General features: G+C 42.9%; 1 protein-coding gene across 2 annotated transcripts in view; it reads right to left on the bottom strand.

Annotated features, from left to right (window-relative positions):
• Positions 1-2,580: 2,580 nt before the first annotated feature.
• AMFR (autocrine motility factor receptor) overlaps positions 2,581-22,114 on the bottom strand; it is a 37,221-nt gene continuing 17,687 nt past the window's right edge. Inside the window, exons 6-14 of one of the 2 annotated variants that reach the window (XM_072872231.1) lie at positions 21,453-21,585; positions 20,790-20,923; positions 18,992-19,102; positions 15,780-15,970; positions 13,991-14,094; positions 11,816-11,950; positions 10,671-10,754; positions 5,703-5,887; positions 2,582-4,180 (exon numbers count right to left, since the gene is read on the bottom strand). In XM_072872231.1, the coding sequence (XP_072728332.1) occupies positions 4,030-4,180; positions 5,703-5,887; positions 10,671-10,754; positions 11,816-11,950; positions 13,991-14,094; positions 15,780-15,970; positions 18,992-19,102; positions 20,790-20,923; positions 21,453-21,585 (1,228 nt within the window). In that variant the 3' untranslated portion in view covers positions 2,582-4,029. Of the gene's footprint in view, positions 4,181-5,702; positions 5,888-10,670; positions 10,755-11,815; positions 11,951-13,990; positions 14,095-15,779; positions 15,971-18,991; positions 19,103-20,789; positions 20,924-21,452; positions 21,586-22,114 lie in introns of both variants that reach the window. The other variant, XM_072872232.1, reaches the window with a different exon arrangement.

Genomic DNA, 22,114 nt, shown 5'->3' with positions numbered 1-22,114 from the left:
CCAGACGTCTTCACGGTTTCACTTTTACGAGTCACCTTTGCTGAAGAAGAGCAGTCACACCTGTTTAAAACTAAATGAATAAATAAAGAGGAAACTAAAAAAAAATAAAAATATTATATATATATATATATAAAGCGCCAGGTCTTTCTAAGCCTTTCTATTACCAATCAGTGAGGTTTCTGTGATATATTACACACTGCCAATCTCTTTCTCTGACTAATGGAAAAATTCATGTGTAGCTCAATAAAGAGAATGTTTGTCTGTATCCCGGGCTCTCCCCTCCCACGCCTCTGCCTGCTTCTTTCCCCCTGCGCCTGCCTGCCTCCTTCCTAAGGGAGGAAAAAAAAACACCTAAAAAAATCAGGCTGGGGGGGAGGTTGCTGCTGGTAGCTCAGGCAGGAGGGGCTGAGCTAAGAATTGGGTGTAAATCTCGGGAAGGTGGTGTGTGGAAGCCCTGTCAGATGGCTCGGGTGGCTTCAGAACATCACCGGGAGCAAAAAATCCCCCCAAGAAACTCCCCAAGGAAGAAAATACTTTTCTTTCTTTTGGGAATGCAAGGACAGTCATCAGGGCGAGCCCTTTGTTTTGTGGCAAGATCAGAAACCCCACAACATGCAAGTTTTTCCCCCTAAAATATAGAGGAAGGTTCTCCAGGAAAGTTGAGATTTTCTCCCTGCTGCAGGAGCACTTTGGGGTTTGTTTGGGGGTTTTTTTTTCCCCCACAATTTGGGTTTTTCTCGCAGTTTGGGTTTTTTTCCACAATTTGGGGGTTTTTTCCACAATTTGTTTTTTTTTTCACATTCTCCTTCATCCTGGGTCCCCCAGCTCCTGTGCACGCCAGCATCAGACACCATGATTGCAGGCGGGACACTCAAGAGCCAGCTGCCCCTCGGTGCAGCTCTGGCACAGCCTGGGACTGGGCTGGTTTCTCGGCACTGCGCTCGCCATCCCCTCCCGAGCCACAGGAACGCCTCCAAACCCCGCGGGACCACACGGCCCATCTGCAAACCCAGCAAAGGAGCCATAGGGAAGGTTACCCAAATGGCCAGGACCCCCCACCTCAGTGTTACGCTGGGCCACCCATCGAACGTCACACACACCCGGCCCACGCAAGGGAAGGCTGGTTAGAAAAGATGCTCCATCATGCAGCAGCATCTCCTGACCAACATGGTTTCTTCAAGGTTCCTGCTGTTTGAAGTGATTTAGAAGCAGCTCGTATTGGCACCGGGGATGTCAGTAACGCTTCTCCTCGGATGATCCCTTTCCAGGGAGGCAGAGCCAGCCAAGAGGCCACCACTGGTCCGTGTGCTGCTCTGCACAAAGCAGCCTTTCATCGCTGAAGTAGGTCATTTTCCAACGGTGCCACAGGCAAGGATGAGGATGCCATCCAGCGGCTGGCCAGGGCCTGCTCCCAAGGGACCAAAGGGAAGAGCTGCTGGGAAAAGGTCAGGAATCCAACAAGAGGAGGAAAGAAGTCTGGAAAGAATAGCCCAAGAGTCTCTGAAACATCCCCACCCCTCCTTGGTTTAGTTCCAGGAGCCTCCCTCCACCCACGCAAGCTGGGCAGCCCCTCTACTCATCTCTGCTGCAGCCTGAGCGACTGCAGGATCTTGGGCGAGAGGCGTTTACGCAGGACAGGCTCACGGCATCTTCTCCTTCCCCATTGATCTGCTGCTGGGCGAAGGACTGGACTCCACAGCAGGGTCCCCCAACATGCAGAGAGAGGGTTGGTGGCTGAGAAGAGCTGCTTTACCGGTACCTTTCCAGGCCAGTACAAACATAAGAAATCAGGGATTGATTTTTTTTTTTTTTTTTTTGGTAGTGGTGAAATTTGAGGTGGCCAAGATGCCGCACAGCACACAGAGCAGCAGAAGTAGGCAGAGGTGGTTTGTGCAGCGCTGCTGCCCAGCTAATTCCCGGGGAACCAGGGGCTCTTCACCTCCTGTGTTTGAGGAAGGGGAAGGAAACCTCTCCCTGGCACAGCTCTCCCTCCCCAGGAAGGCAGGCAGGCTGGGAGAGGACATGCCAAGGCGGTGGTGATCTTGCAAGCCCAAAGCTAGGTCAAAACCTGTCCTGGCTGCAGGCATCCCCTCTGAGATGAAGCTGGGGTCATTTTGCATCATCACGTACAAAATCCCCCAGAAATGCAGTGAGGAGGAGGAACTCAAGGAAACCCAGAGCCCTGAGAAGGATTTCTGTGCGGTTTTCTCCTCTCTCATCTGCACTCCCAGAGGTACATCGACTCCGCTACTTGAATGAAGACCCAAACTCTGTACTGTTCACACGTACAATAGCTCTCATCCCTTCTGTATGCTGCCAGACAGTTCAAAACCCCACTTTATTTTTACAGTCCCTTGAGACACTACTTCTCTTCCATTTCCATGTTCACAGCATGACTGAATGCCAGTAGCAATTACTGCTCTGCAACCCAAGGCTTGGGAAAACGTTCCTAAACTCGGTGTTAGGCAGCTGTGCTCCCTTTCATCGCGATAGAAAGGGGAAACCAAAGGGGACCAAAGTGCAGGTGCTACATTTACAAACCAAACGCATGCCAGGAACATGGGAAGTCACACTACAGAAATTTTCAAACAGTTTCCAACACTGACCAAGATTTTATTTTTGTTTTTTTTTAACAATAAAAACCAAACAGCTGTGCTCTGAGCAAAACCAAAGATCTCAAAAAAAATTCTTTGAAGTTTACTAATAGCATTGCAAGGTAAGGCTTCCCAAAGAGTTTTATTGAAATAAATTATTTTCACCTAAACATCGATGCAACTCCTCTCATTAAATTCACCTTCAAATGTCCTAAAAACCAACAGTAAAAAAAGTTACCAACAATTCTAGATAATACTGGGCTCCTTCTAAAGGACAGTGATACCAGAACTCATTCTTCAGAATTTTAAAAATTAAGTCACTGCCATGTAAAATTCAACTATGCAAGCTAGCATCGGCGGCTCCAAGTGGATCTCGTGTCGAAAGTTCTTTAGAAAAATCAGAGGTTAGCAGGTTGGGCTGCAGCCCGCCTAAGGTCCAGCTGCCCCAGTTGCTCCAGTCTTTCTGAATAAACTCACGGTGAAGTTGTGGGGTTAAAAAATGAAATAAAAAGCAAGGTATCGGAGCTATCTCCATGAAGTCCCATCCGTGGTGCTCTGGAGTCCAGAATAGGCAGGTTTTTCTATCATACTCCCTTGGCTTATGGTAACACTGAATTGCAAGGGCTGTAACCTCGCCTTACGCCCCCTCTTCTTCACTTGATTCCCCTCAGTCTCTCACTTCTTTCTGGCCATAAAAGGCAAAGGAAAATAATGCAGCCCTGGGGAGCGAACAGAGCCAGACGTCTGCCAGTGCAGAAGAGCCCAGCAACGGTAAACAAACTATTTTATGTTGCTGGAATCGATGTGAATTGGTGCTTCACTGCACAATTCACGATTTCATTTTTTTCTGCATTATGTAGCTAGACAACTTCCATCCAGTCTAAGAACTGACTTTCCAGCAACGCTAACCCAGCCCTTCAAGCCAGCCTACATAACACCCTTCACTGTCAACACGAACAGGAACTAAAGAGTGGGCGCCTGCTCATCTAATGCAGGGTTTGCTGCAAATTTCTAAGCTTTCTTCCCTCTTGGAGTAACTCTCCCTGATCTTGAGCTGAACGTGCCAGTGCCCTCCGCAACCTGCACCCACAGCTGCTAATTCGGAACACACTTTCCCCAGCCTCTGCTGTGCAGTCAGCCTAATACCTCATGCTAGCTGCAGAAATCACGCCCGTGGTTTAGAAACTGCCTTTTGTTTGTGGAGGGGATCAACGTCACATAGAAAATATTACAAAAAAGGTTAATTTGTCAGCTGTCCAAACATTATTAGACCACATGCTTTATACAGCAGAGAGGCAGCCAGCTCACTCAGCAGCACAGCTAGCTGAACTCTGAAGAGATACTTTCCTGCTGGTATAGAAAGCGCAGGGGGGTTTTTTGTACTTAATTTATTTATTCAACATTGCTCACGAGGAGAAAGGAGGGGCAGTGAACGCTAAGAATTTTGCTGCATCTGAAGTCTCCGTTCGGCAGCGGCAGCGAGCGTCCTGCGACGCAGGGTGACGGGATCGGCAGATGCTCCCTCAGGCAGAGGAGAGGGCTTCTCTGTGGTCAACTCCTCATCGGAGGTTTTGTTTAAATAACGCCTGCAAGAGGAAAAAGGAAAAGATGGATGAGAAGAGCCCACCTCATTTTGGCTCTGGAAAATATTTCACTGGTACATCCACGAAGTAAGGGAGGGTGCGCACACTGAAAGCAGGAAAATACCTCGATAAAAGCGCACACAAGCTACGTACTCAAAAAAAAGAAAAAAAGCCTGTATAACCTACGACAGACTTTGCAGAGTTGGCAGAAGCTCTTAGTTTTTGTGCAAGATCCTTGTGCCTGTGGGAGGGAGCCAGTTCTACAGGCGGGGGCTCTACTCAACTCAGAGCAATTCACTGAGACTGCAGGTCAGTCACTGAATCTCTCTGTCCCTGTTATTCCACCACTTGTAAGATGCTGGCAGTGTCCACCACAAGAAGTCACTCCCTGATGATGAGTAAGCCTTTGACAGAAGGGGCACTAGGGCTGCGAAGTGTAAGATAAGGCAAAAATACAAGGAAGCAGCTGCCAGAGTTAACATCCCAAAGAATTTTTACACTTAGGGACAAAATACAGTAGTTTGCAATTCCACAGCTCTTCAACACAGGAAGGGAAGCAGTAAGTCAAAAATACTTTGTCTCCCTAAATGATATTTTTCAAACATAAAGGAAAAATTATTCTAGGAGCAACTCTCTTTACAGACAAACTCTTAAAAGGTGTCATACCCCCAAGTTATTTATATGAAGGCATTTCAGTGTGGGAAAAAAAAAAAGAGCGTAGATAGCCTGATAATACCAAAGGACGCATAACTCAATGGAGTTTTTGTAGACCCTTTCAGTAGTCACCCTGCGATACAAAGGAAGGGACAACATTTGTTAAAAATGCTAAAGAGTTTTCTCTACATCCCTAAGGCACTTTTCCTTCTCTTTTTAATCAGCAACTGGATGCTAGTAAAGTTCACCAACATGACTGGAACACATGTGAAAAAAGTTAAATTCTACCTATGACACCTATGACTAGCTGGGCTAAAAGAAACAAAGTTCATCACTCTCTTTTTAGCAGTGTTGACTTGCTGGTCATGAGCTCCTCTGGCGTGCTTTAGTAAGTGGCCATCTTGTCAACTCTATGCTGCTTCATGCTTAAGACAAGCACTCTGTATTTGGAAAGAGTGGTGCCTGACAGTAATTTCAGCTGTAACAGCACACGCAGCGTGGGCGGACACCTATGCCAGGAGACAAGCTAAAGATGACTAGAGGACTCAACACAAGTAATGTGTTCTCACTTATTACAGGCTCAAACTAAAGCCCATTGAAGCTGGAGAAATAATCCTCTGATTTCAAAGAGCTTTGGAACAACCACTTAGGAAGCTGTGTACACGTTGGGACGCATGACACTGTTTCAGAATTGGGTTTATCAGCGACGGTTGTCTTAAATACAGCATCCTGAGCCTGCTGTAGCACATATATTCGTTCCTCCTACTACTTTTTGCATCAACCCAGGCTCTCAGTGGTCACAATCCATTTGAAACCCATTCTGTGAGACTATAAGCGAGTGGCCAGGCTGGAGTTTTAGGAAGGAACATACTTTCGAGCTTGCTGCAACAAGTCCTCCTTCCGCTGAACCAACATACGCTGCCTTTCATCAGCTGACTTTGAAAAGCGACTTCCCCTGGCCTCAAAATCTTCTGTTTCACTAGGCTCTGCTTCCATTTCACTGAATTCCACCGTTTCTTCCAGTCTTGAGTTGAGTTCAAGTGGCACTCTCTCAGTCTAAGAGAAAAGGAAAAAAGTCGTAAGTCTTTGCAAAATTTGCTAACAGGGCTTCTTTGCATCAAATCAACAAGCTACAAAGCACTGTCATTTTCTGAGGCATTGGAAGAAACTAGACTTTCACCTGCTGTACCCAATTCCCTTGGGCTCCTTTGAAAACCCCAGCCAAAATAGAGAACAAAGCTATTTCAAAACATGTTCAAAGAGCCTGTATTCTATAATGCTGTATCTTTTATGTCATGTGGGAAAGTAATCTCAAACATTAATTACTCATAATTGATGCTCTATGAAAATGGGGCATTCAAAATAGTCAGATTTTGCAGCTGACTTGACAAGCAATGCAACAGTAAAGAGTTTAAAAAGCTGAAATCCATATACTGAGGAAAGAGTAGCAAATCTATTTGCAAAAAGGATGCGTGCTTGAGAAGGGAATTTATGAGGCTTCGGTTCACCAGGTTCTGCAGCATCCAAATTACCATGTATTCGGCTGCCGGAGCACGGCTGGCAATTGTCCCAAGCACGGCATGTCAATAAAAGAAGCTGGCAGCCCCGCACAAGGCACCTCTTCACCCTTGACAGCTGGCCAACAACACTAACGTGAAAATTGAGCTGATGAATGACGACACTGGTGAACTAGTATAGGTGAAACAGCATATCCTGATCACATCCTGTCATATACGATCAGATCAGCTCTGCGATGGAAAAGCAAGATGCTGCTAAGCGTGGTAGTGTCAGGAAACAAATCACCTCAATGAAAGGCTTAAGGGTTTAGCCATCATTTGGTATCCCAGAGGATTACTCAAACAAGTAGGATGCATCAGAGAGGTATTAGCCAAGTCAGCTCCAACCGCCTAGTTTTGGGCCTTTAGTATACCCACTCACTGCAGGAGCCTCGACAGCCAGTGACGCGGGCAGCACAGGGGGACCACTGCCCAAGTCCCAACAGCCTGGACTCAGCAGCATTACAGCGTGCAATGCACAGGTTTCAGCAGCTGATGTGCAAAACAAGCTGAGTCATTCCAAAGCCCTAGAGACATACCAGTAACGCCATCTCCCTGACACAATGCCTTCAGAGAGCAAAAACCAAGACAAATGTCACTTCCCATCAACTAGGTGAACCAAGCAGGAATGCCAGGGCCCAAGCCAGAGCAGTACAAATGCTGCAACCTCAAACACAAGTACGTCTTCAGCTTATTTCAGCAAAACCCATAAATTCCAGTGTGCTGGTGAAGGGCTCCCCGTATCACACACACTAATGCACTGGGATAATGCAATGGGGTACTATTGGACTGCCTCAAAGCAATGCCACATCTGCGAGGAGGAAGCGAGAGCTCCACAGAATGATCTCACAGATTTTACCCAGGGCCAAGACAACCTCGGCAGACCCAGAGGAACAGGAATGGAGAAACCCAACTGCTGCTTCCCATTGCCACACAGGTGGACATGGAAAAGGGGAGCTCTGCTGGGTAAAGCAGTGAGGAGGGCACTCATTATGGTTGATGTTCAGACAGGATCACTTTTTTTTTCCCCTGCGCCATTTGTATCAGAAGATGCAAGTTAGGTCACCTAAGCTTTTTTGGTTTTGTAACATTACAAAGATGCAAAAATCAATACCCAGAGCCTGTTCTTCTATCTTTACACAAAAACAGTTACTGAGGAGGTTTTAGAGATCAAAATATCAAAACTAATTACAGTAAAGGTTATGACAAGCCTCAGTATGACAGCAGATCTCAGATGTGGAAACCTGTCCACTACAGAAACTACTCCTCCTTCAGGCTCCAAGAGAAAAAGAGTTAGTTTCATGAAAGCCACGGGATGCCTCAGAAGCATCTCTGAATAGAGTTACCAAGTACTTAAGCAATGACAATAAACTGGATTCTCGGGGGGGGGGGGGGGGGGGGCGCGGGCCGGACACGGACACAACAAGAGCTGCACCAGGCAAGCTTCAGCTTTATAACAACAACTTACTAGTTAGATCTGAGCAGTCCTACCCAATCTCTATCCAGGATTACAGAAACAGATAAACAAACACACAAAAAAATTTAAAGGATAATCTTTAAATATATTTTAGCACATGAAAATACAAGCTTGCAGAAAGTAGCTATAGCTGCTCTAAGATCTGTTCTTATAGGGAGTAACAGAGTCAGAAAAGAATGGAGGGAGGGCAAATATGATAGAGAGCGAGCATGTAGAGCATTGTGCAAAAAGTTGGAAGCATTAGCATTTCAATGCACAACTGGAGAAAAGTAGGTGCACAGCATCTTGCTAACTGTACAGGCCAGGACTGTTAGAAGCAGTCAATGTTTAGAGCATTAGCTCACAAACCTTTAACATGATTTATACCATGATGATGCTCAGAGATGTCTCTAAACTACCCTTACATTATGTCAGCACTGACACCCCAAACCCATAAGCTACATTTGGAGGGCGGGGAACAGTCATTATCTCTATCTTAAGATCTTTGAATTCTAGATAGAATTAAGTCATAATATGACATATGGCACAGAGGAAAACGTATGCTACTCATGACAAGGGTGCTTTTATTTGAGCACGTTAGCGCCCCTAAGAAATGTTCTTTCCGACAAGCAGAACTCCAATGGGTCTGCCACTTGCTGTTGGAGATCTATAAAGACTCTCAGTGGGTATGTTGATTTAAAAAAAAGAAGAAAAGAGATGGAAAGCTTGTAAAACTTACTCTAAGGCTGCAGCACAAAGCAACTAGAGCTGCCACAGTCTTTCTTAGGGACTGTGTCATAAGGTGTGAAGTTACATCTATCCACTATTTTGAAATTCAAGTCTCACCCAGAGGAGATGATGATGGCTTCTTACATCCCTTCCCACTTGCATTTAAAAAGCTTCTTAAAAATCAAGCACAATCTGCTGAAGTACCTTGTTTGCTGCTAGACCTTTCCAGACAGACAAGAGTTTGACTGACTACAACAACATATTCTTCTGTCAAGAAGAAAGAGAACATCTACAACATGCCAGGTACTCAGTTAAAAACTGAAATCAAAATCAAAGAGACACAAAAGTGACGGGAGTTTCCTAGAGGAAGGATGCCCCTAAGCTCCCAAGTCTTCTCTCCACAACAGAAATATTATGAATAGCAAGGAGGTAAGCAAGCTTGACTCCTAGGTAGATCTCTGTGGCTATGTAACAAGGTGAACAGCTTGTTTGAAGCCAGCGTAAGTTAACACTACAGGCACAAAGCATTTACGAGGCAGGAGGAGGACAGCAGCAACTGGGGCTTCCATGACGCTACCCAGCAGCAAGTTTCTCTCAGTGCATGGCAGCCTCAGTCTCCCACTTCAGCCTTTGCCTATGAATCCCATTTGGCACAGTAAATCTCCATTCAGGAAAACCTGTGCAGAGGCCACCAATTCATCCCACACACACAGCCACCAGCAGCCCCACTTAGCTGCAGGAAATTCACAACTGTTCACGTATCTCCAGGCTATCACTGTGCTATTCTACAAAACGAAAATACATTCTCCATCCAAACCGCCATTCACTCCAACTAAAACGGATCATTTCAGCAAAGTGCTTAGCTGTAACTCAAAGCAAGAAGACATCACCATCAGAGAGCACGTGCTCAACGACATGATGTATGAACACCACTCCCAGGTTTTTCAAGTTCTGCAGAAGGAAGGACAGACACACAGGTAGTGCCAGGCAGGAAGGAAGGCAAACAGCAACACAATCATTCAAAGCAGGATTTGAAGCCAGTACCAAGCTAAGGAAAACTAGTTAGATACCATTTGTAGAAATAGAGGTTTTACTCATAAAGAACAGGGAAAATGCCACCAAAACCTTCAAGTTAACTCAAAAAGTTACTAAAGCATTGCTAGAACCAGATCAAGATTTTCATTCCTGCAGTTCTGCATCTCCTACCCCAGGCTCTTATCAAACACCTGTACCAATCCCCACCACCTCTTCTTCAGCCTCAACTGCGGTATCAAACCAAATGAAAGCTTCTTCTGTCTTGCAACCTGCTAACGAGGGAATGGCCACAGTTCAATTTCAGGTAAGTAACAGGTTGGCTATTTAGGTTATTAAAGGCTGAAAGTCACACACCTCACAAATTCACTCTTTCTAAGTCAGCAGAAAGGGTTTATAAAACAGAAACCCTCACGATTTTGCTACTGCAGTCAGAGAAAACAAAAGTGGAACAAGACCTTATTCTACTCACAGGCTAATTTTTTTTCTTTGTGCCACATTTTAGCTAGCACATGCTGCTTAGTAAAGCCCTTAGTGAAGAACAGCAAACCCCATTATTGTGCTTTATATGTAAAAAAGGGCTGTTATCTCTCAGTCCTGTTCGTATCCCACTCCATTCACGCCAAAGCTCCTCATGTCTCCAAGTGCTTCCTCCAGAACACAAAAGAATTCTTATACACAGAAGAGAAATACTACTCATTTTAAGGGAAGCGTCTGGAGACATACAGAATGGGAATGGGAAGAGGATGGGGAAGAGCAAAGCATCCTGCTCTTCATATTCCACAGATGGGCATGGGCCTGACCAGACGTGAACAGAGACACGATCTTTTTCTGTTCTTCGTATCACTTGAGAGCACTTTCCTTCAAGGAGGAAAAAGAAAAATACACAGATAATTCTTTACAGGAGCATCACGCTGAAGTCTTACTTCAGTTGCCCGACAGTTTTAGTTCCGGTGTGAAATGCAAGGAAGGGCTGCCACCAACCTGACCTGGTACACAACCAAACGCACTTATCTGCCCATACAGCTTCTAATTGTGCTTTTAGCCCATTTTTAAGCCAAATTACCTGGGTGACAGTTTCAGTATCCTCCTGATCAGTACTGTGCCGTTCCACAGAACTGTTCAATGCAGGTCTAATGCTATCTGCACGCTGAAATGCAAACATCAGGGGTTTAATACAGTGTGTGAAATGGCAAAACAAAAATGAGTTCTTTGAACACATTCAAACTCTGCTTTCTACAACGTCATGTGTTATGTTCAATTTAGAAACAGATAAGTTAGCAATAAACAGAATGCACTGTGTTGGAAGAGAATTCTCTGCTTCCCCACACGCAGACTCCAGATAACAGTACTATCTGATGCGCACAGAACCAGAATTCGATATTCTTATTAACAGAATCATTGTCCCCAGACTGCTTTCCTGAAATCTGCCATCACTAATTAAGAACAAGGCATCATTTTGCCGACTACTTTCTTTGCAGAAAACCTTCCTAAGTGGTACAATTCAATTATCTGTCAGCAGAGAAATCAACTGGAAATGTTCTAAAGGCTCTGCACAAGAGCAACCAAGAAGGGCTGCTTTAACTGAGCAACTATTTGTCTCTAGCCTAGCTAGGACATTTTAAATATATTTTTGGCACATGACAGAATATACTGCATTTATAGAGATTTAAACAAACAAAAACCAAATCTCGACTTTTTTTTACTAGAATTTGGCACCATATGATCTGTTTGAGACTGTATAGGCAAGCACTTCATGCATCCTGCAGGCCAATCACATCAATAAGGGGCAAGCTATAGGGCATGGGTGATAGGCTCTGACTTTCCTTCATAAAGAAAATACCCTGTATTACAAATGGATAATGCTAAAGCACACCTGAGACCCATCCTAACACATTAAAAGGTCTTCTTCTAAGGGCCACAGCAAGAAACAGATGCATATACCTCAATCACACACTACTGAGAGACATTCCAATTGAGTCAGATGTTGCAACATGGAGATACAACATACGCTAGACTGCCAAAACGGGTTTGGCGCTTCTGACTGCAACATCCTCATATAGGTAAAATCTGAAGAATAATATTGCATTAAGTTAAGCTGGATTCACCAGTGCTTCAACTTACCTCATTCCCCTCACTCATTACTAACAGGCTCAATTCTGTGCTAAGAAAGAAAGTCAGTCATTTTAGGTGCACCGTCTTATGACTTACCTGTGTGGGGAAAGGTACCTGGATGCGCCCTTCTAGGATGTTGTCAGTGGTGATCTCTACTGAACGAGTTAGCTGTAGATCCTGTAGAACTAAATGATAAGGAACCTGAGGGAACATCTCCTGAATCTGATGGGCCTGGAGAAAACAAGGTTTATAGTCAGTATCAGCAGTACATAAAAGTTAGCTGGTAAGTATCTCAACAGAAAGAAGTAAAGATGAACAGCTCAAAGATGCTGTTTATGATATGATAACCCACACACAGAAAGAAAAACAAAAGAAAGAAAACCCATGCTGGCATTGACTTACAGGGCAATATTTTGACTCCATTGAAGCCAACAGCAAAACTGCAACTCCTATGGAGACACCACATGGTCCTGAAAACTTAGGTTCCTGAACAGTGCTTGTAGATGCACAAAGGCTTCAAAAGCTTCCCAACCCTCTTTTTATGACAGCCTTTTTAATAAAGATTTATACAAAATTGACATGAGTGACTGAAAGTTAGATCAACACTGAAAAAAAAAATAATTTTTTTTTTCTTTGTCCCAAACGGGTTCTAAAATGGTACTGGTAAGGACAAGTGGAATAAGTTTTAATAACCTACTCTCTCCAGCCAGCCTGCCTACAAACCAGTTTAACAGGGTCTGAAAGCTCAAGTAAATTAAACTGAGTTGTCAGGGAACTGTTATTACTGAATTCCAAGTTACTTAAATGATATCCAAATTAAACAGATAAAAGTAAGAGGGCAGACAAATAATATACTTTTAGAGTCCAACAGCTAGACTTCATTAAATATTAAAATCCGTATTTTAACTGATGCTGAAAGTCCCGGGGGGAGGGGGGGGTGGGGGTGGGGTGGAATGAGAACAACAACAATAAGAAAAGAAGGGTGGAAGGAGTTTTGAGAGCAAAGCAAAAACTATGCATCAGCTGACAGTGAGTTCAAACACAAGCAACTACAGCAAACCTAATTCTCCATTCTACTAATTTGTGACCAAAACAACTGATTTAGCATTTCAGCCTCTGACCTTTCCCTTGTAATACTTCCCTAGGTTTTTATTCAGTAACACAAAGGAGAATTTCACTTTTTTTCTACTAAAAATGCATAACACTTTAATAGTTTGCTAACCTGGGCCTTTCCATTAAAGTAGGTATTTTAATATAAGTTGCTACTGTACTTTTAATAATACACAGTGCTAAGAAATCATTACTCATCCTTAACAAAAGCCCGTTTGTGTCACTGAGTGCAGTAAAAGAAAAACTAACCTGACCTTAGGTGGAGAGTTCCTAAATATTTAACTAGTAAATCATCTGCCAAAACCTTACGGCTCCCTGCCTGCCCTGCCTCAAACCCCCTAAACATCGTGGCTTTATTCTGTTGAGGCTTAAACAGTAGTGAAGGCTATGGGAGAGATCTCACACTCAGAAAATTTCATCACTTTCATGAGATACCTCACTGAACATTTATTAACATGCTATAGCACACAGTAGCTTTACGAACTCAAAGGATAACAGCTCTTCTCAAACTAAATGAACTAAGTGTGTTTCATGAGGCCAGATCCTTGTCTTTTTGTACTACATTAGAGTGTTTATGTATGAAGTCAACAAACCTGGGATTTCATCCTCAACACTCCTATCATCATCATGAATCAGCAAGAGTTGACTGTGCTACAGAAAGCCCCATCTTACACTGACAAGACATTCAAACAGAAACAGCTATCTGGGAGCTTAGTGCTATTAAAAATAAATACTAAAAAAATCAAAAGCTATAGAATGGGTTTGATCAGTTACCACTTGACCAACAGCTAAATTATCTGGTTACAGACTCACACCCCTTGCTACTGGAGGTGTGAGTGAAGATAAGTACTGATAAAAAGCTAAAGAAGTTGTACTAAGCAAGCTGAGAAAAAGTCTGCCTATCTACACACAAAGTACATGTAATTTTTCTCCTTCATTTACCTACCTCCAGACCTGTTCTTTTATGTTTGCACATTTGAACCAACATATAGCCTTAACTTCACTAAAATAAAGCTTCTCTCACTCAAAAAAATAGCTTTCATGTAGCATCTAAACACTGTTTTGACTTCCTTCCCCCTTATGTTCTCCATCTACACGTACCTCTTCCCCCCGACAACACAAATAGGAAGGCTGAGATGCAAACTATTAAAGCAGTCTTACCATAGCATTAAGCTGGGAGTTGCTGGCTTGTGCGATACCGAGGATGTTTGTAGTATGCATCACTTCTACTGAAAAACTGGGCAGCCAGCTGGCAATTCGAGAGCCTAAGAATAAGAAATCACCAAGAAAGTCAAGCAAGAATATGAGGTTCTCAGCAGGCGAAGTACTTCTACATGTATTTAACATAAGTCTTCATATTTCCACAAGGTACATATGGGGAGTTCTGCAGTGCAATCCATCCCTAAGGTCTCCCAAACATGGAGATGGCTGGAGTAAATCAGTAACTGCCGATATTCTCTTCAAACACGCTGTCATAGTGGCTTAACAATCTGAGGGCCAGAAGAGGATCAAGAAAACAACACATCCTTTGTTTCTTGTTTTAATGTTCCCATTTAAGGGAAAATTAAAATAATCCAGAGCCAAATTCACTTCTGGAATACATGAATTAACTCCAGCAATTTTACTAAAAAGAAGCCAGCTTCTAAACAGGCTGAATCTGGTCCCAAAATGGGTCAGCTATACATGGCTGGCATCACTGAGAAAATACTACTACAAAGGGACACAGAGTAACCGAACAAAGTGACTGCTGCAACTGTGTGCTTAGGCTTAAGAGAGTAGGGCACATGGCTGGCTCCCTCCTCCTTCTACGTTTCCATTTAAATAAACACAGGGTCTGCTCTATGCCACTTCTCCTCCTGTCTCCACAGTAATTTTGCGGGTCTCCAAGACACAGGACAGCACTGGGGAGGACAGCTGTCAGAAAACAGAGTGGTATTCTAAGTATTCTAAATATAAATGTCCTTTGGAGACCTACAGCACCCCAAAAGTGGGAGCCACGCAAGAAGCTATCAGCCGGTCTCAGTGTACCTAGAAATGCCTGACCCTTCTCTGCCCATTATTCTCCTCCCACAATCTCCAAAGATTGCAAAACCAGCACAGACGAAGAATGGGTCACTGTAAGTTTGCAGCATCTCAGTTACATCATGGGAGCTCCACAAGGACAGACCCCAAAGCTGAGTGTTTGCACTAGTGAAACCTACTGAGAAACAACAAGACTGCCATCAAAAACCTGGGAAACTGTGGAAGACAAGCACACACCGATACCAAAACTAGAAAAAAATCAGGAAGATAAGCAACTGAAATTGTCTCTTTCAGAACAAGTTTGCACAGACAGAACTCATCATGGTCTGAAATCACATCTGCTTCGTGAGTACTTATAACACACCACTGAAAAACAAAAACCCATGTAAAACTGTTCCGGTTACATGATTCCTTCTAAGAATAAGCTTCTGCAGACTCCTGCACCTTCTGGTGTACTGCAAGTTTCTCGTAAATTGAGTGGCAAATGGACTTTTGACAACCTCACATTAGCTAGGGATAGGGGAAAGATCAACTTCTAGTTTGCACCACAGAGTTTTTTTTCCTCTTTGACTGTCACTGATTAACCACCACCTGGTAAAAAATAAGACACATGAATTTCCCATTCTGCTCGTCAACATGGCACGCAATGAATAAATGCCAGCATTAAAGCTGCTAACCACAACAACTCAAGAAAAAGGGAGGACTTGTACAAAATCTTTCAAGAAACCTCTGTAGCTCTGGACAACCTCAGAGACACTTATCTGAGCTCTTGCAAAAGAACCGTAAGAAACATGTATGTGTTTGACAAACGCAAGCAGCAGCATGGTTTAAGTTTCAACTGACACATGGATAGAATTCCCTTCTAGAGAAGGCTGTTCCCTTCATTTATTTGGGCAACAGCATCAGATGTCAAATCTGCTTAGCTCACCATCAAAGTGGAAGAAGTGATTGTGCTGGTTCAAGCGTGGTCTGCCTTCTGCTACTGCCACAGGGACCAGGTTCTCATCCAGATTTTCCCTTTGGTGATCCTCCCTCACATGATGGCTGTCAGTGATATTAAGAGACATTCTGCAGGTGGGGCAAGATGTATCTTGTTCCAGCCAGGACCGCAGGCATGAGCTGACAGGAAAACAGTAATATTATGGTGAGCTTGCAGCATTTTTCCAAGATATCAGTATCACGAGTACCTCAAGCAGCTGTAGTATATTCTGTACAGAACATCAACAAATGCACATGGACTGCTCAGAGATAATTTGTGAGGTATGCTTGATGAGCTCCTGATGACTCTGGCATAGGGTTCTTATTTCTTTCAGCTGAAAATACTCAAGTGTTCACTTTTTATAAACAAGCATGCAGATTTATCATGAACGTAAACACACTCTCCAAGTTTGTTGTCCCTCTAGCTCAGAACAAGCAAGTTTTGCCTGGAAGGCAAACTTCTCTTCTCTCATGGTCCCCAACTGAAAAAGGACAAAAAACAACTGGACAAATATTTAAAATATACTGACACATTTTCATAGCAGTTCTGCCAGTGTGATGTGGCAATGGCACCTCTAAAGTTTTTCAAATATCTTTTCAAAAACATAAATACCCAAATCACCACCAAAGTGAGCACTGCTCTGGGAACTCTCTAAACACATTTATTAATACTAATCAGTGCTGTGCCATTACAATGTTTACTTAATTCTGAACATTTGCTGTCTTGCAGAAAGTGAGAAGTGTTTGAAATGCAGGTTTAAACACTCAGAGCTGTGCCTACTTTTTGATTCAGACTTACATGACCCAATTGCAGTATTTGTTGGCACGTTAAACCTAATTTTCAGTATGGAAGAACTGAATTTCACAGAACTGAACACACTCAATACCACAAAATGTACTTCACGCTTGCAGGGTGGGGTTTTTTCCAGCAGAAGCTCTCAAAACACTTTAGAAAGGTAGAGACATACAAAAAAGTCAAATAAATCTGTTTCCCAAATTGTGTATTTGCAAATGGAGTAAAGGCACAGGTCACAGGTTTGGGCTGACAGAGCAAGGGAAAAGTCCTAATTGCAGGACTACAGCAAAGTCAAGGATACAAGGACCATGCACAATTCCTGAAGCTGTAACGTACAGACATATTGCCAAAATTTTTTCCATCATATTTAAATGGAGGGATGCGCAGTGCTCAGAAATTACAGTGATGGGTTTCCCAGAAACAACCAAAGCACTACAATAAAAATCTACCATCTTCCACCACCTTGGTCATCAGTACAGCCAACACGTTAGCACTGCTGATGCTGTCCAACTTCATCTCCTTTACCACAGCAAAACTACCCTGAACACAGCAAGTTCAAACCTCTGCTAGAGTTGTACTCAAAAGGTCACTTGTGAAACACTCGGAGTGACACAAGCTACCACCACACTGCTGCTCCTCGATGGCTCAACCACTGAGATGCTGGCACGGACACGAACCCCTTTCAGCCTGCATCAGCACCAAGCCCTAAAGGCTTGTAGCAAGCCAGCTGTGGTTATAACCATTTTGTACTGCACAGGCAGAAGGGCTCAGTCACCTACAGCACCTCAGTAGAAGGAGGACTAACAGGTCAAAGTCGGCAACATTTCAGAGCAACAACTTTTTTGAAATTGACTGCTTCCTAAAAGATAAAGGAGAGAGTTTCAACAGAGCCTAAAAGATTCAGACACCCACTCCCATTAAACTTCCTTAATATTTAGGCACAGAGTTGACCTCAGCAACGTGAATCTTCCCTGCCATCTTCTCTTCTAGTCCAAATAAATGCCTATGAAAAAAAATCCCATGTAATTGACAATGGACACAATGTTTAGCCTGTTGGCAAAATCACCAGGCTTTTATGACAAGAGAAACCATTCTTAGGTTGTAAATAGGATTACTAATTACATCTGGTTTTATATGAAAGCTTAAGTCATCCACTGTAACATGTTCCCTCCCTAAATGCACCAAGGAGGTTAAGTGTAACTTAGCTTCAGAAAAAAATACAAAAGGATCCTTTTAGATACAGAGAAAACAACTTTCTGAAGAGAAGACCCTGGGCTTCTCAAGTGCTCAGTAGGTGATTAAATATTCATACGATTCAGTAGCATTGGAAGAGGAGTTTCTGCTACGGAGGCACATTATCTCATTAGAGACTTCTTGGAACATAGATAAATATTTATGGCAAGGTTTGTCATAAATGACAACAAATTAGCACACAGATTATAACCTCTGGTTTGACAGTTACCAGAAAAGTAAAAATCTATTTGCAGAAAGTAACTTGCTCATATGACACCACAGGGACAATTTAACTGACCATGCATGTTAATCGCATGGCACTTCAGAAACTCCTCATTCAATCCCCGTATCTCCTTTCATTTTTAAGCACAAGCATGAAAATGTAAGCACTGCTACAAAAGATCTAAGAAAAGGCACATTTAGCTCAGCATACTGTCTCCACAAGCATTTGCTACTATTTACTACTGAGTGAGTGTAAGAAACAGTATATAGAGAGATCCATTGGCCAAGAGCCTCCCAGTTCCAACTACCAGCTGCTTAGGGACCTCTTCAGCTAATTTGGTTAACCTCTTCTACAGCCCTGATGAACTCATCCCCCCATGAAATCATATAAACAAACCTGGCCTCCACAACTGTCCTGGGGGACTCATCACCATGCACTATATAAAAATATTTCCCATTTTCTCTTTAAAGCTGATATCTGAAAGGTACTTAAGGATCTAACTCCAATTTTTCTTCCTCACCTGAAAATCAGCACACCCTCATGGAAGAGGTGATGCATAGGATAAGGGGGGAAAGAGTGTGCTTTACCACACAGTTACGCAGCAAGGCAGGGTACAGACTTGCAATTGAGATACCGTAACTCAACACTATCTACCCATTAATTGACAAGATGCATACTCTTAGTTTGGGGGGAAAAAAGAATGCACCAGGTGAAACAACTCAAACATTAAAATGACTGAAATGAACATGACTTGTACTTTGTTATTAGCAGACCAAGATGACCCAGGCAGTAAGCATTCACAGCTTTGCTGATAGTTCATTACTTGTTATCCTGCTGAAACTTTCAGACATGCCCATATATCCCTTCCTTTCTACACTCAGGTGCACCCTCTCCAGCCCCAAAAACATACTTGTGGAAGAGATGGCCGCAAGGGAGTTTACGTGCGGATTGCATGGAGTCCCAGCAAATGGCACAGTCATCGTTATTGACTGCTAGCTCCTCTGGTGTTGCAACTGCAAACCTACAAAGAAGAAAAAGGAAGAGACGGAAGTAATGATTACACCGGCTCAGTATGGCCTCTTGTCTAGAGAATCCCGCACTGAGGAAACCTTATCCTCCACGTTAGCTTTCCCTTGGGAGAGGTGAGCCAGCACATTCACTATTTTCTCCGTAACTCGAACTCACACTGCAAAGGAAGACACACACACACGTCCCTCCCATGCCTTCTTGCAGGCACATTTTTTTTGCACATCTCTGCATCCATCCTAGGTTCAAAAAGCTTTGACTTAGTATCTTCCAAGAAGTATGACCATTAGGTTGAGAACCTCAAATTATAACCTGTAGGGATTTTGCTTATGTCATTTTTCTAAATGAGTTTTAATACCTGTACCCATTAAGATGTCTTCTTGGGATCATAAGCATTTATGGCCTGACTAATTCTGGCCTCAGATTTTGCCAACCCCCATTTTTCTTTGACTTTTTTTTTTTTCTTTTTTTAAACTACAGCACCCTGCAAGCAGCTACTACATAGTACCCAAACATGGACAATATAGACATGAGTGGTATAACAATATTTCACAGTACTGCTGGTGTGGAATATACCTAAAAAACAACTACACAAATGCAGGAAGCTTGCTGTCATTGGCAGCTTCAGGAGGAAGCTAGACGTGGTTCTTCCAGAACAATCAGAATGATAAAAACACATCACGTTGCTCAGACAAGAAGTCTAAGACATTTGCAACTCAAACAGCTTTGTGAGCAGCTTAAAGAGGTTTAGCAGCCACATCTTACTGAAAAGAAACAATGCATTGTGGAAGAACTTTATTACACAGCTCTTAATCTGATATTACAGCCATTAAATGACTTCTCACAAAGAAAACCTCGGGAATTTCTAGGTAAGTCAGTCTTCTCCAGTTGGCCTACAGCAGCAAGCATCTGAGCTAGTCAAACCCACTGAAGTTCACAATGAAAATGGTACAGCGATGTACAGAAAGAGTAAAACTCCCTGTTGCTCTTAAAATTATTAAGGACATAGCTGAGTTATGAAAACATTGAATCAGAGATGCAGTAGTATCTGGCACAATACTAGGTTTTTGCAGGCCTCTCAATTTCTCTATATTGCCTCAGTACAGGGGGATGGACTAAAGTAATCCCAAGGCGCTCTCAGCTCGACTACAAGTAGAGTCTGTTTAGAGTTGGCTTCAGGTTTAATAAATACGTACTTAAAGCTGAGCAGGTTTTAATTAATATTTTGATTTCATTTCAGGCAGTAACTGAATAGTATGGCCTAATGAAATAAAGAGCATTTATTTCGATCACAGCCAAAGCCAATATTTGACAACTGAAACAGACAGCGCTGCAGAGAGCTTATGTCACCCCACCGTGGTATTATACAAGAGAATACAGGAGAAGAAATACTGGACAGGGGAGTTCACTTGTTGCCAGTAATATGTTACCAGTAATACTGCTATTATAAAAGTCAATCCTACACATCTGTTAAAAGCAGAAAGGGTGACCCTAGTAACAAATAAAATGGGTAAAAACATACTCTAAGTGTAAAGACTTAAGAGCCAGATTTGCACAATTGCATCTCTCTAGCTTACACCATGCTATCGTGTACCACAGGAACGTAAAAGAATCCCAACTACTTCATCAGGATCCTCTCTCCAAGATCCACATCAAGATCCCAGAGCAAGTAAGAGGCTCACCTAGCTTCCATGTTTCCAACCACACGCAGGTAGTTCTTGTGCCGCCGAATTCTTCGTTGAACCTCATGAAACAGGTAGCGCAGCTGCATAAAAATCACCAGGCTCGCCATTGACAACCAGATATTCCCAAACAGCTTTGGAAAAAAACAGAACAGTGATCAGAAACAAACACCATGGGAAACATGAGGCTGCCACAAGAAACTGCATCAGATCTTAAGAGAAAAAGAAATCAAGAAACCAGCACTGAAGAATCTTTCTTTTGTTGAGACCATTCAGACTAACCACACACGTTCACAGGTGTTACTACGTGTAACATCTTCAGATACAACTGTATTCAGTCCTGTTCATCTTAATGTCCCCTGCTGCCAACGAAAATAATTCAGTCTGATATTACTCAATAACAAAGCTAATTAAACACCTATTAAACAGATAATTACACAGTAGTTAATATTCCATAACAAAGTTATTGGTGAGGACTCCAATTACACAGGAGAAAAGAATGCCAGAACTCCCCACACTACCTTTTCCTCTTTTTAAATAACTTCTCTGTAATATTTGGTTCCTAAAATAAGCAAAGCAAAAAAATAGGTAAAATATGTATACCCAGTACCCTTTATTTTAAGGCCAGTCTATTTGCTCAACATTATGTCCAGTATTTCATACCAGCATATGAATATGATGCATCAAGTCCAGTGAAAGCAAGGTTAGCTCCATGAAAAAATCTGTGTAGTAGACGTAAGTGCCTTTGCCTTCCCACGTTCCTTCATGGTTGAGATCCCAGAGATGAATTACATACCTGCAAGAGCAGGGAAATTAATGTTATTCCATCTTTTTTGTTAAATAGCATGTCTAGCATTCAAACTATTTTATCCATTTTTCAAACAACTCCTGGATATGGATTCTTCGCCCTTCCTAAGCCCACTGCCCATACTGTGTGCTTTCCTGAGGAACTTTTTTTAATTTTACTGGTTTCAAACAGCAACATTTTAAAAAGACAAAAAGCAATCAATGCTTAGCCCACACTAGCATCACATATACCACCAGCTGACGGAGAAGATGTAGCATTTGCTAAAAACTCCTGCATGTACCGAAAGCCAATCTTGGGATCGTAGCAACTACAGACCCACATTTTCAGCACGTGTGGTGTTTCTCAGGTGAGGCATTATAGCTTGGTGACAGACCTGAGATGCCAATAGTGACCTGGACAAAGAGGTTCTATGCTACACGTCATGTCCTACGTATGCATATGCATGTGCATTACAGATACACACGCATGCCACTTTTTCAAAGCAAAAGTTCTAGAGATTAAGATCTTAAAAGAAACA

Source organism: Ciconia boyciana, chromosome 9 (assembly GCF_034638445.1).
Source record: "Ciconia boyciana chromosome 9, ASM3463844v1, whole genome shotgun sequence".
Classification (NCBI taxonomy): domain Eukaryota; kingdom Metazoa; phylum Chordata; class Aves; order Ciconiiformes; family Ciconiidae; genus Ciconia; species Ciconia boyciana.
Note: the sequence above shows the minus strand (reverse complement) of the source record. Positions and strands in the feature narration are given on the sequence as shown.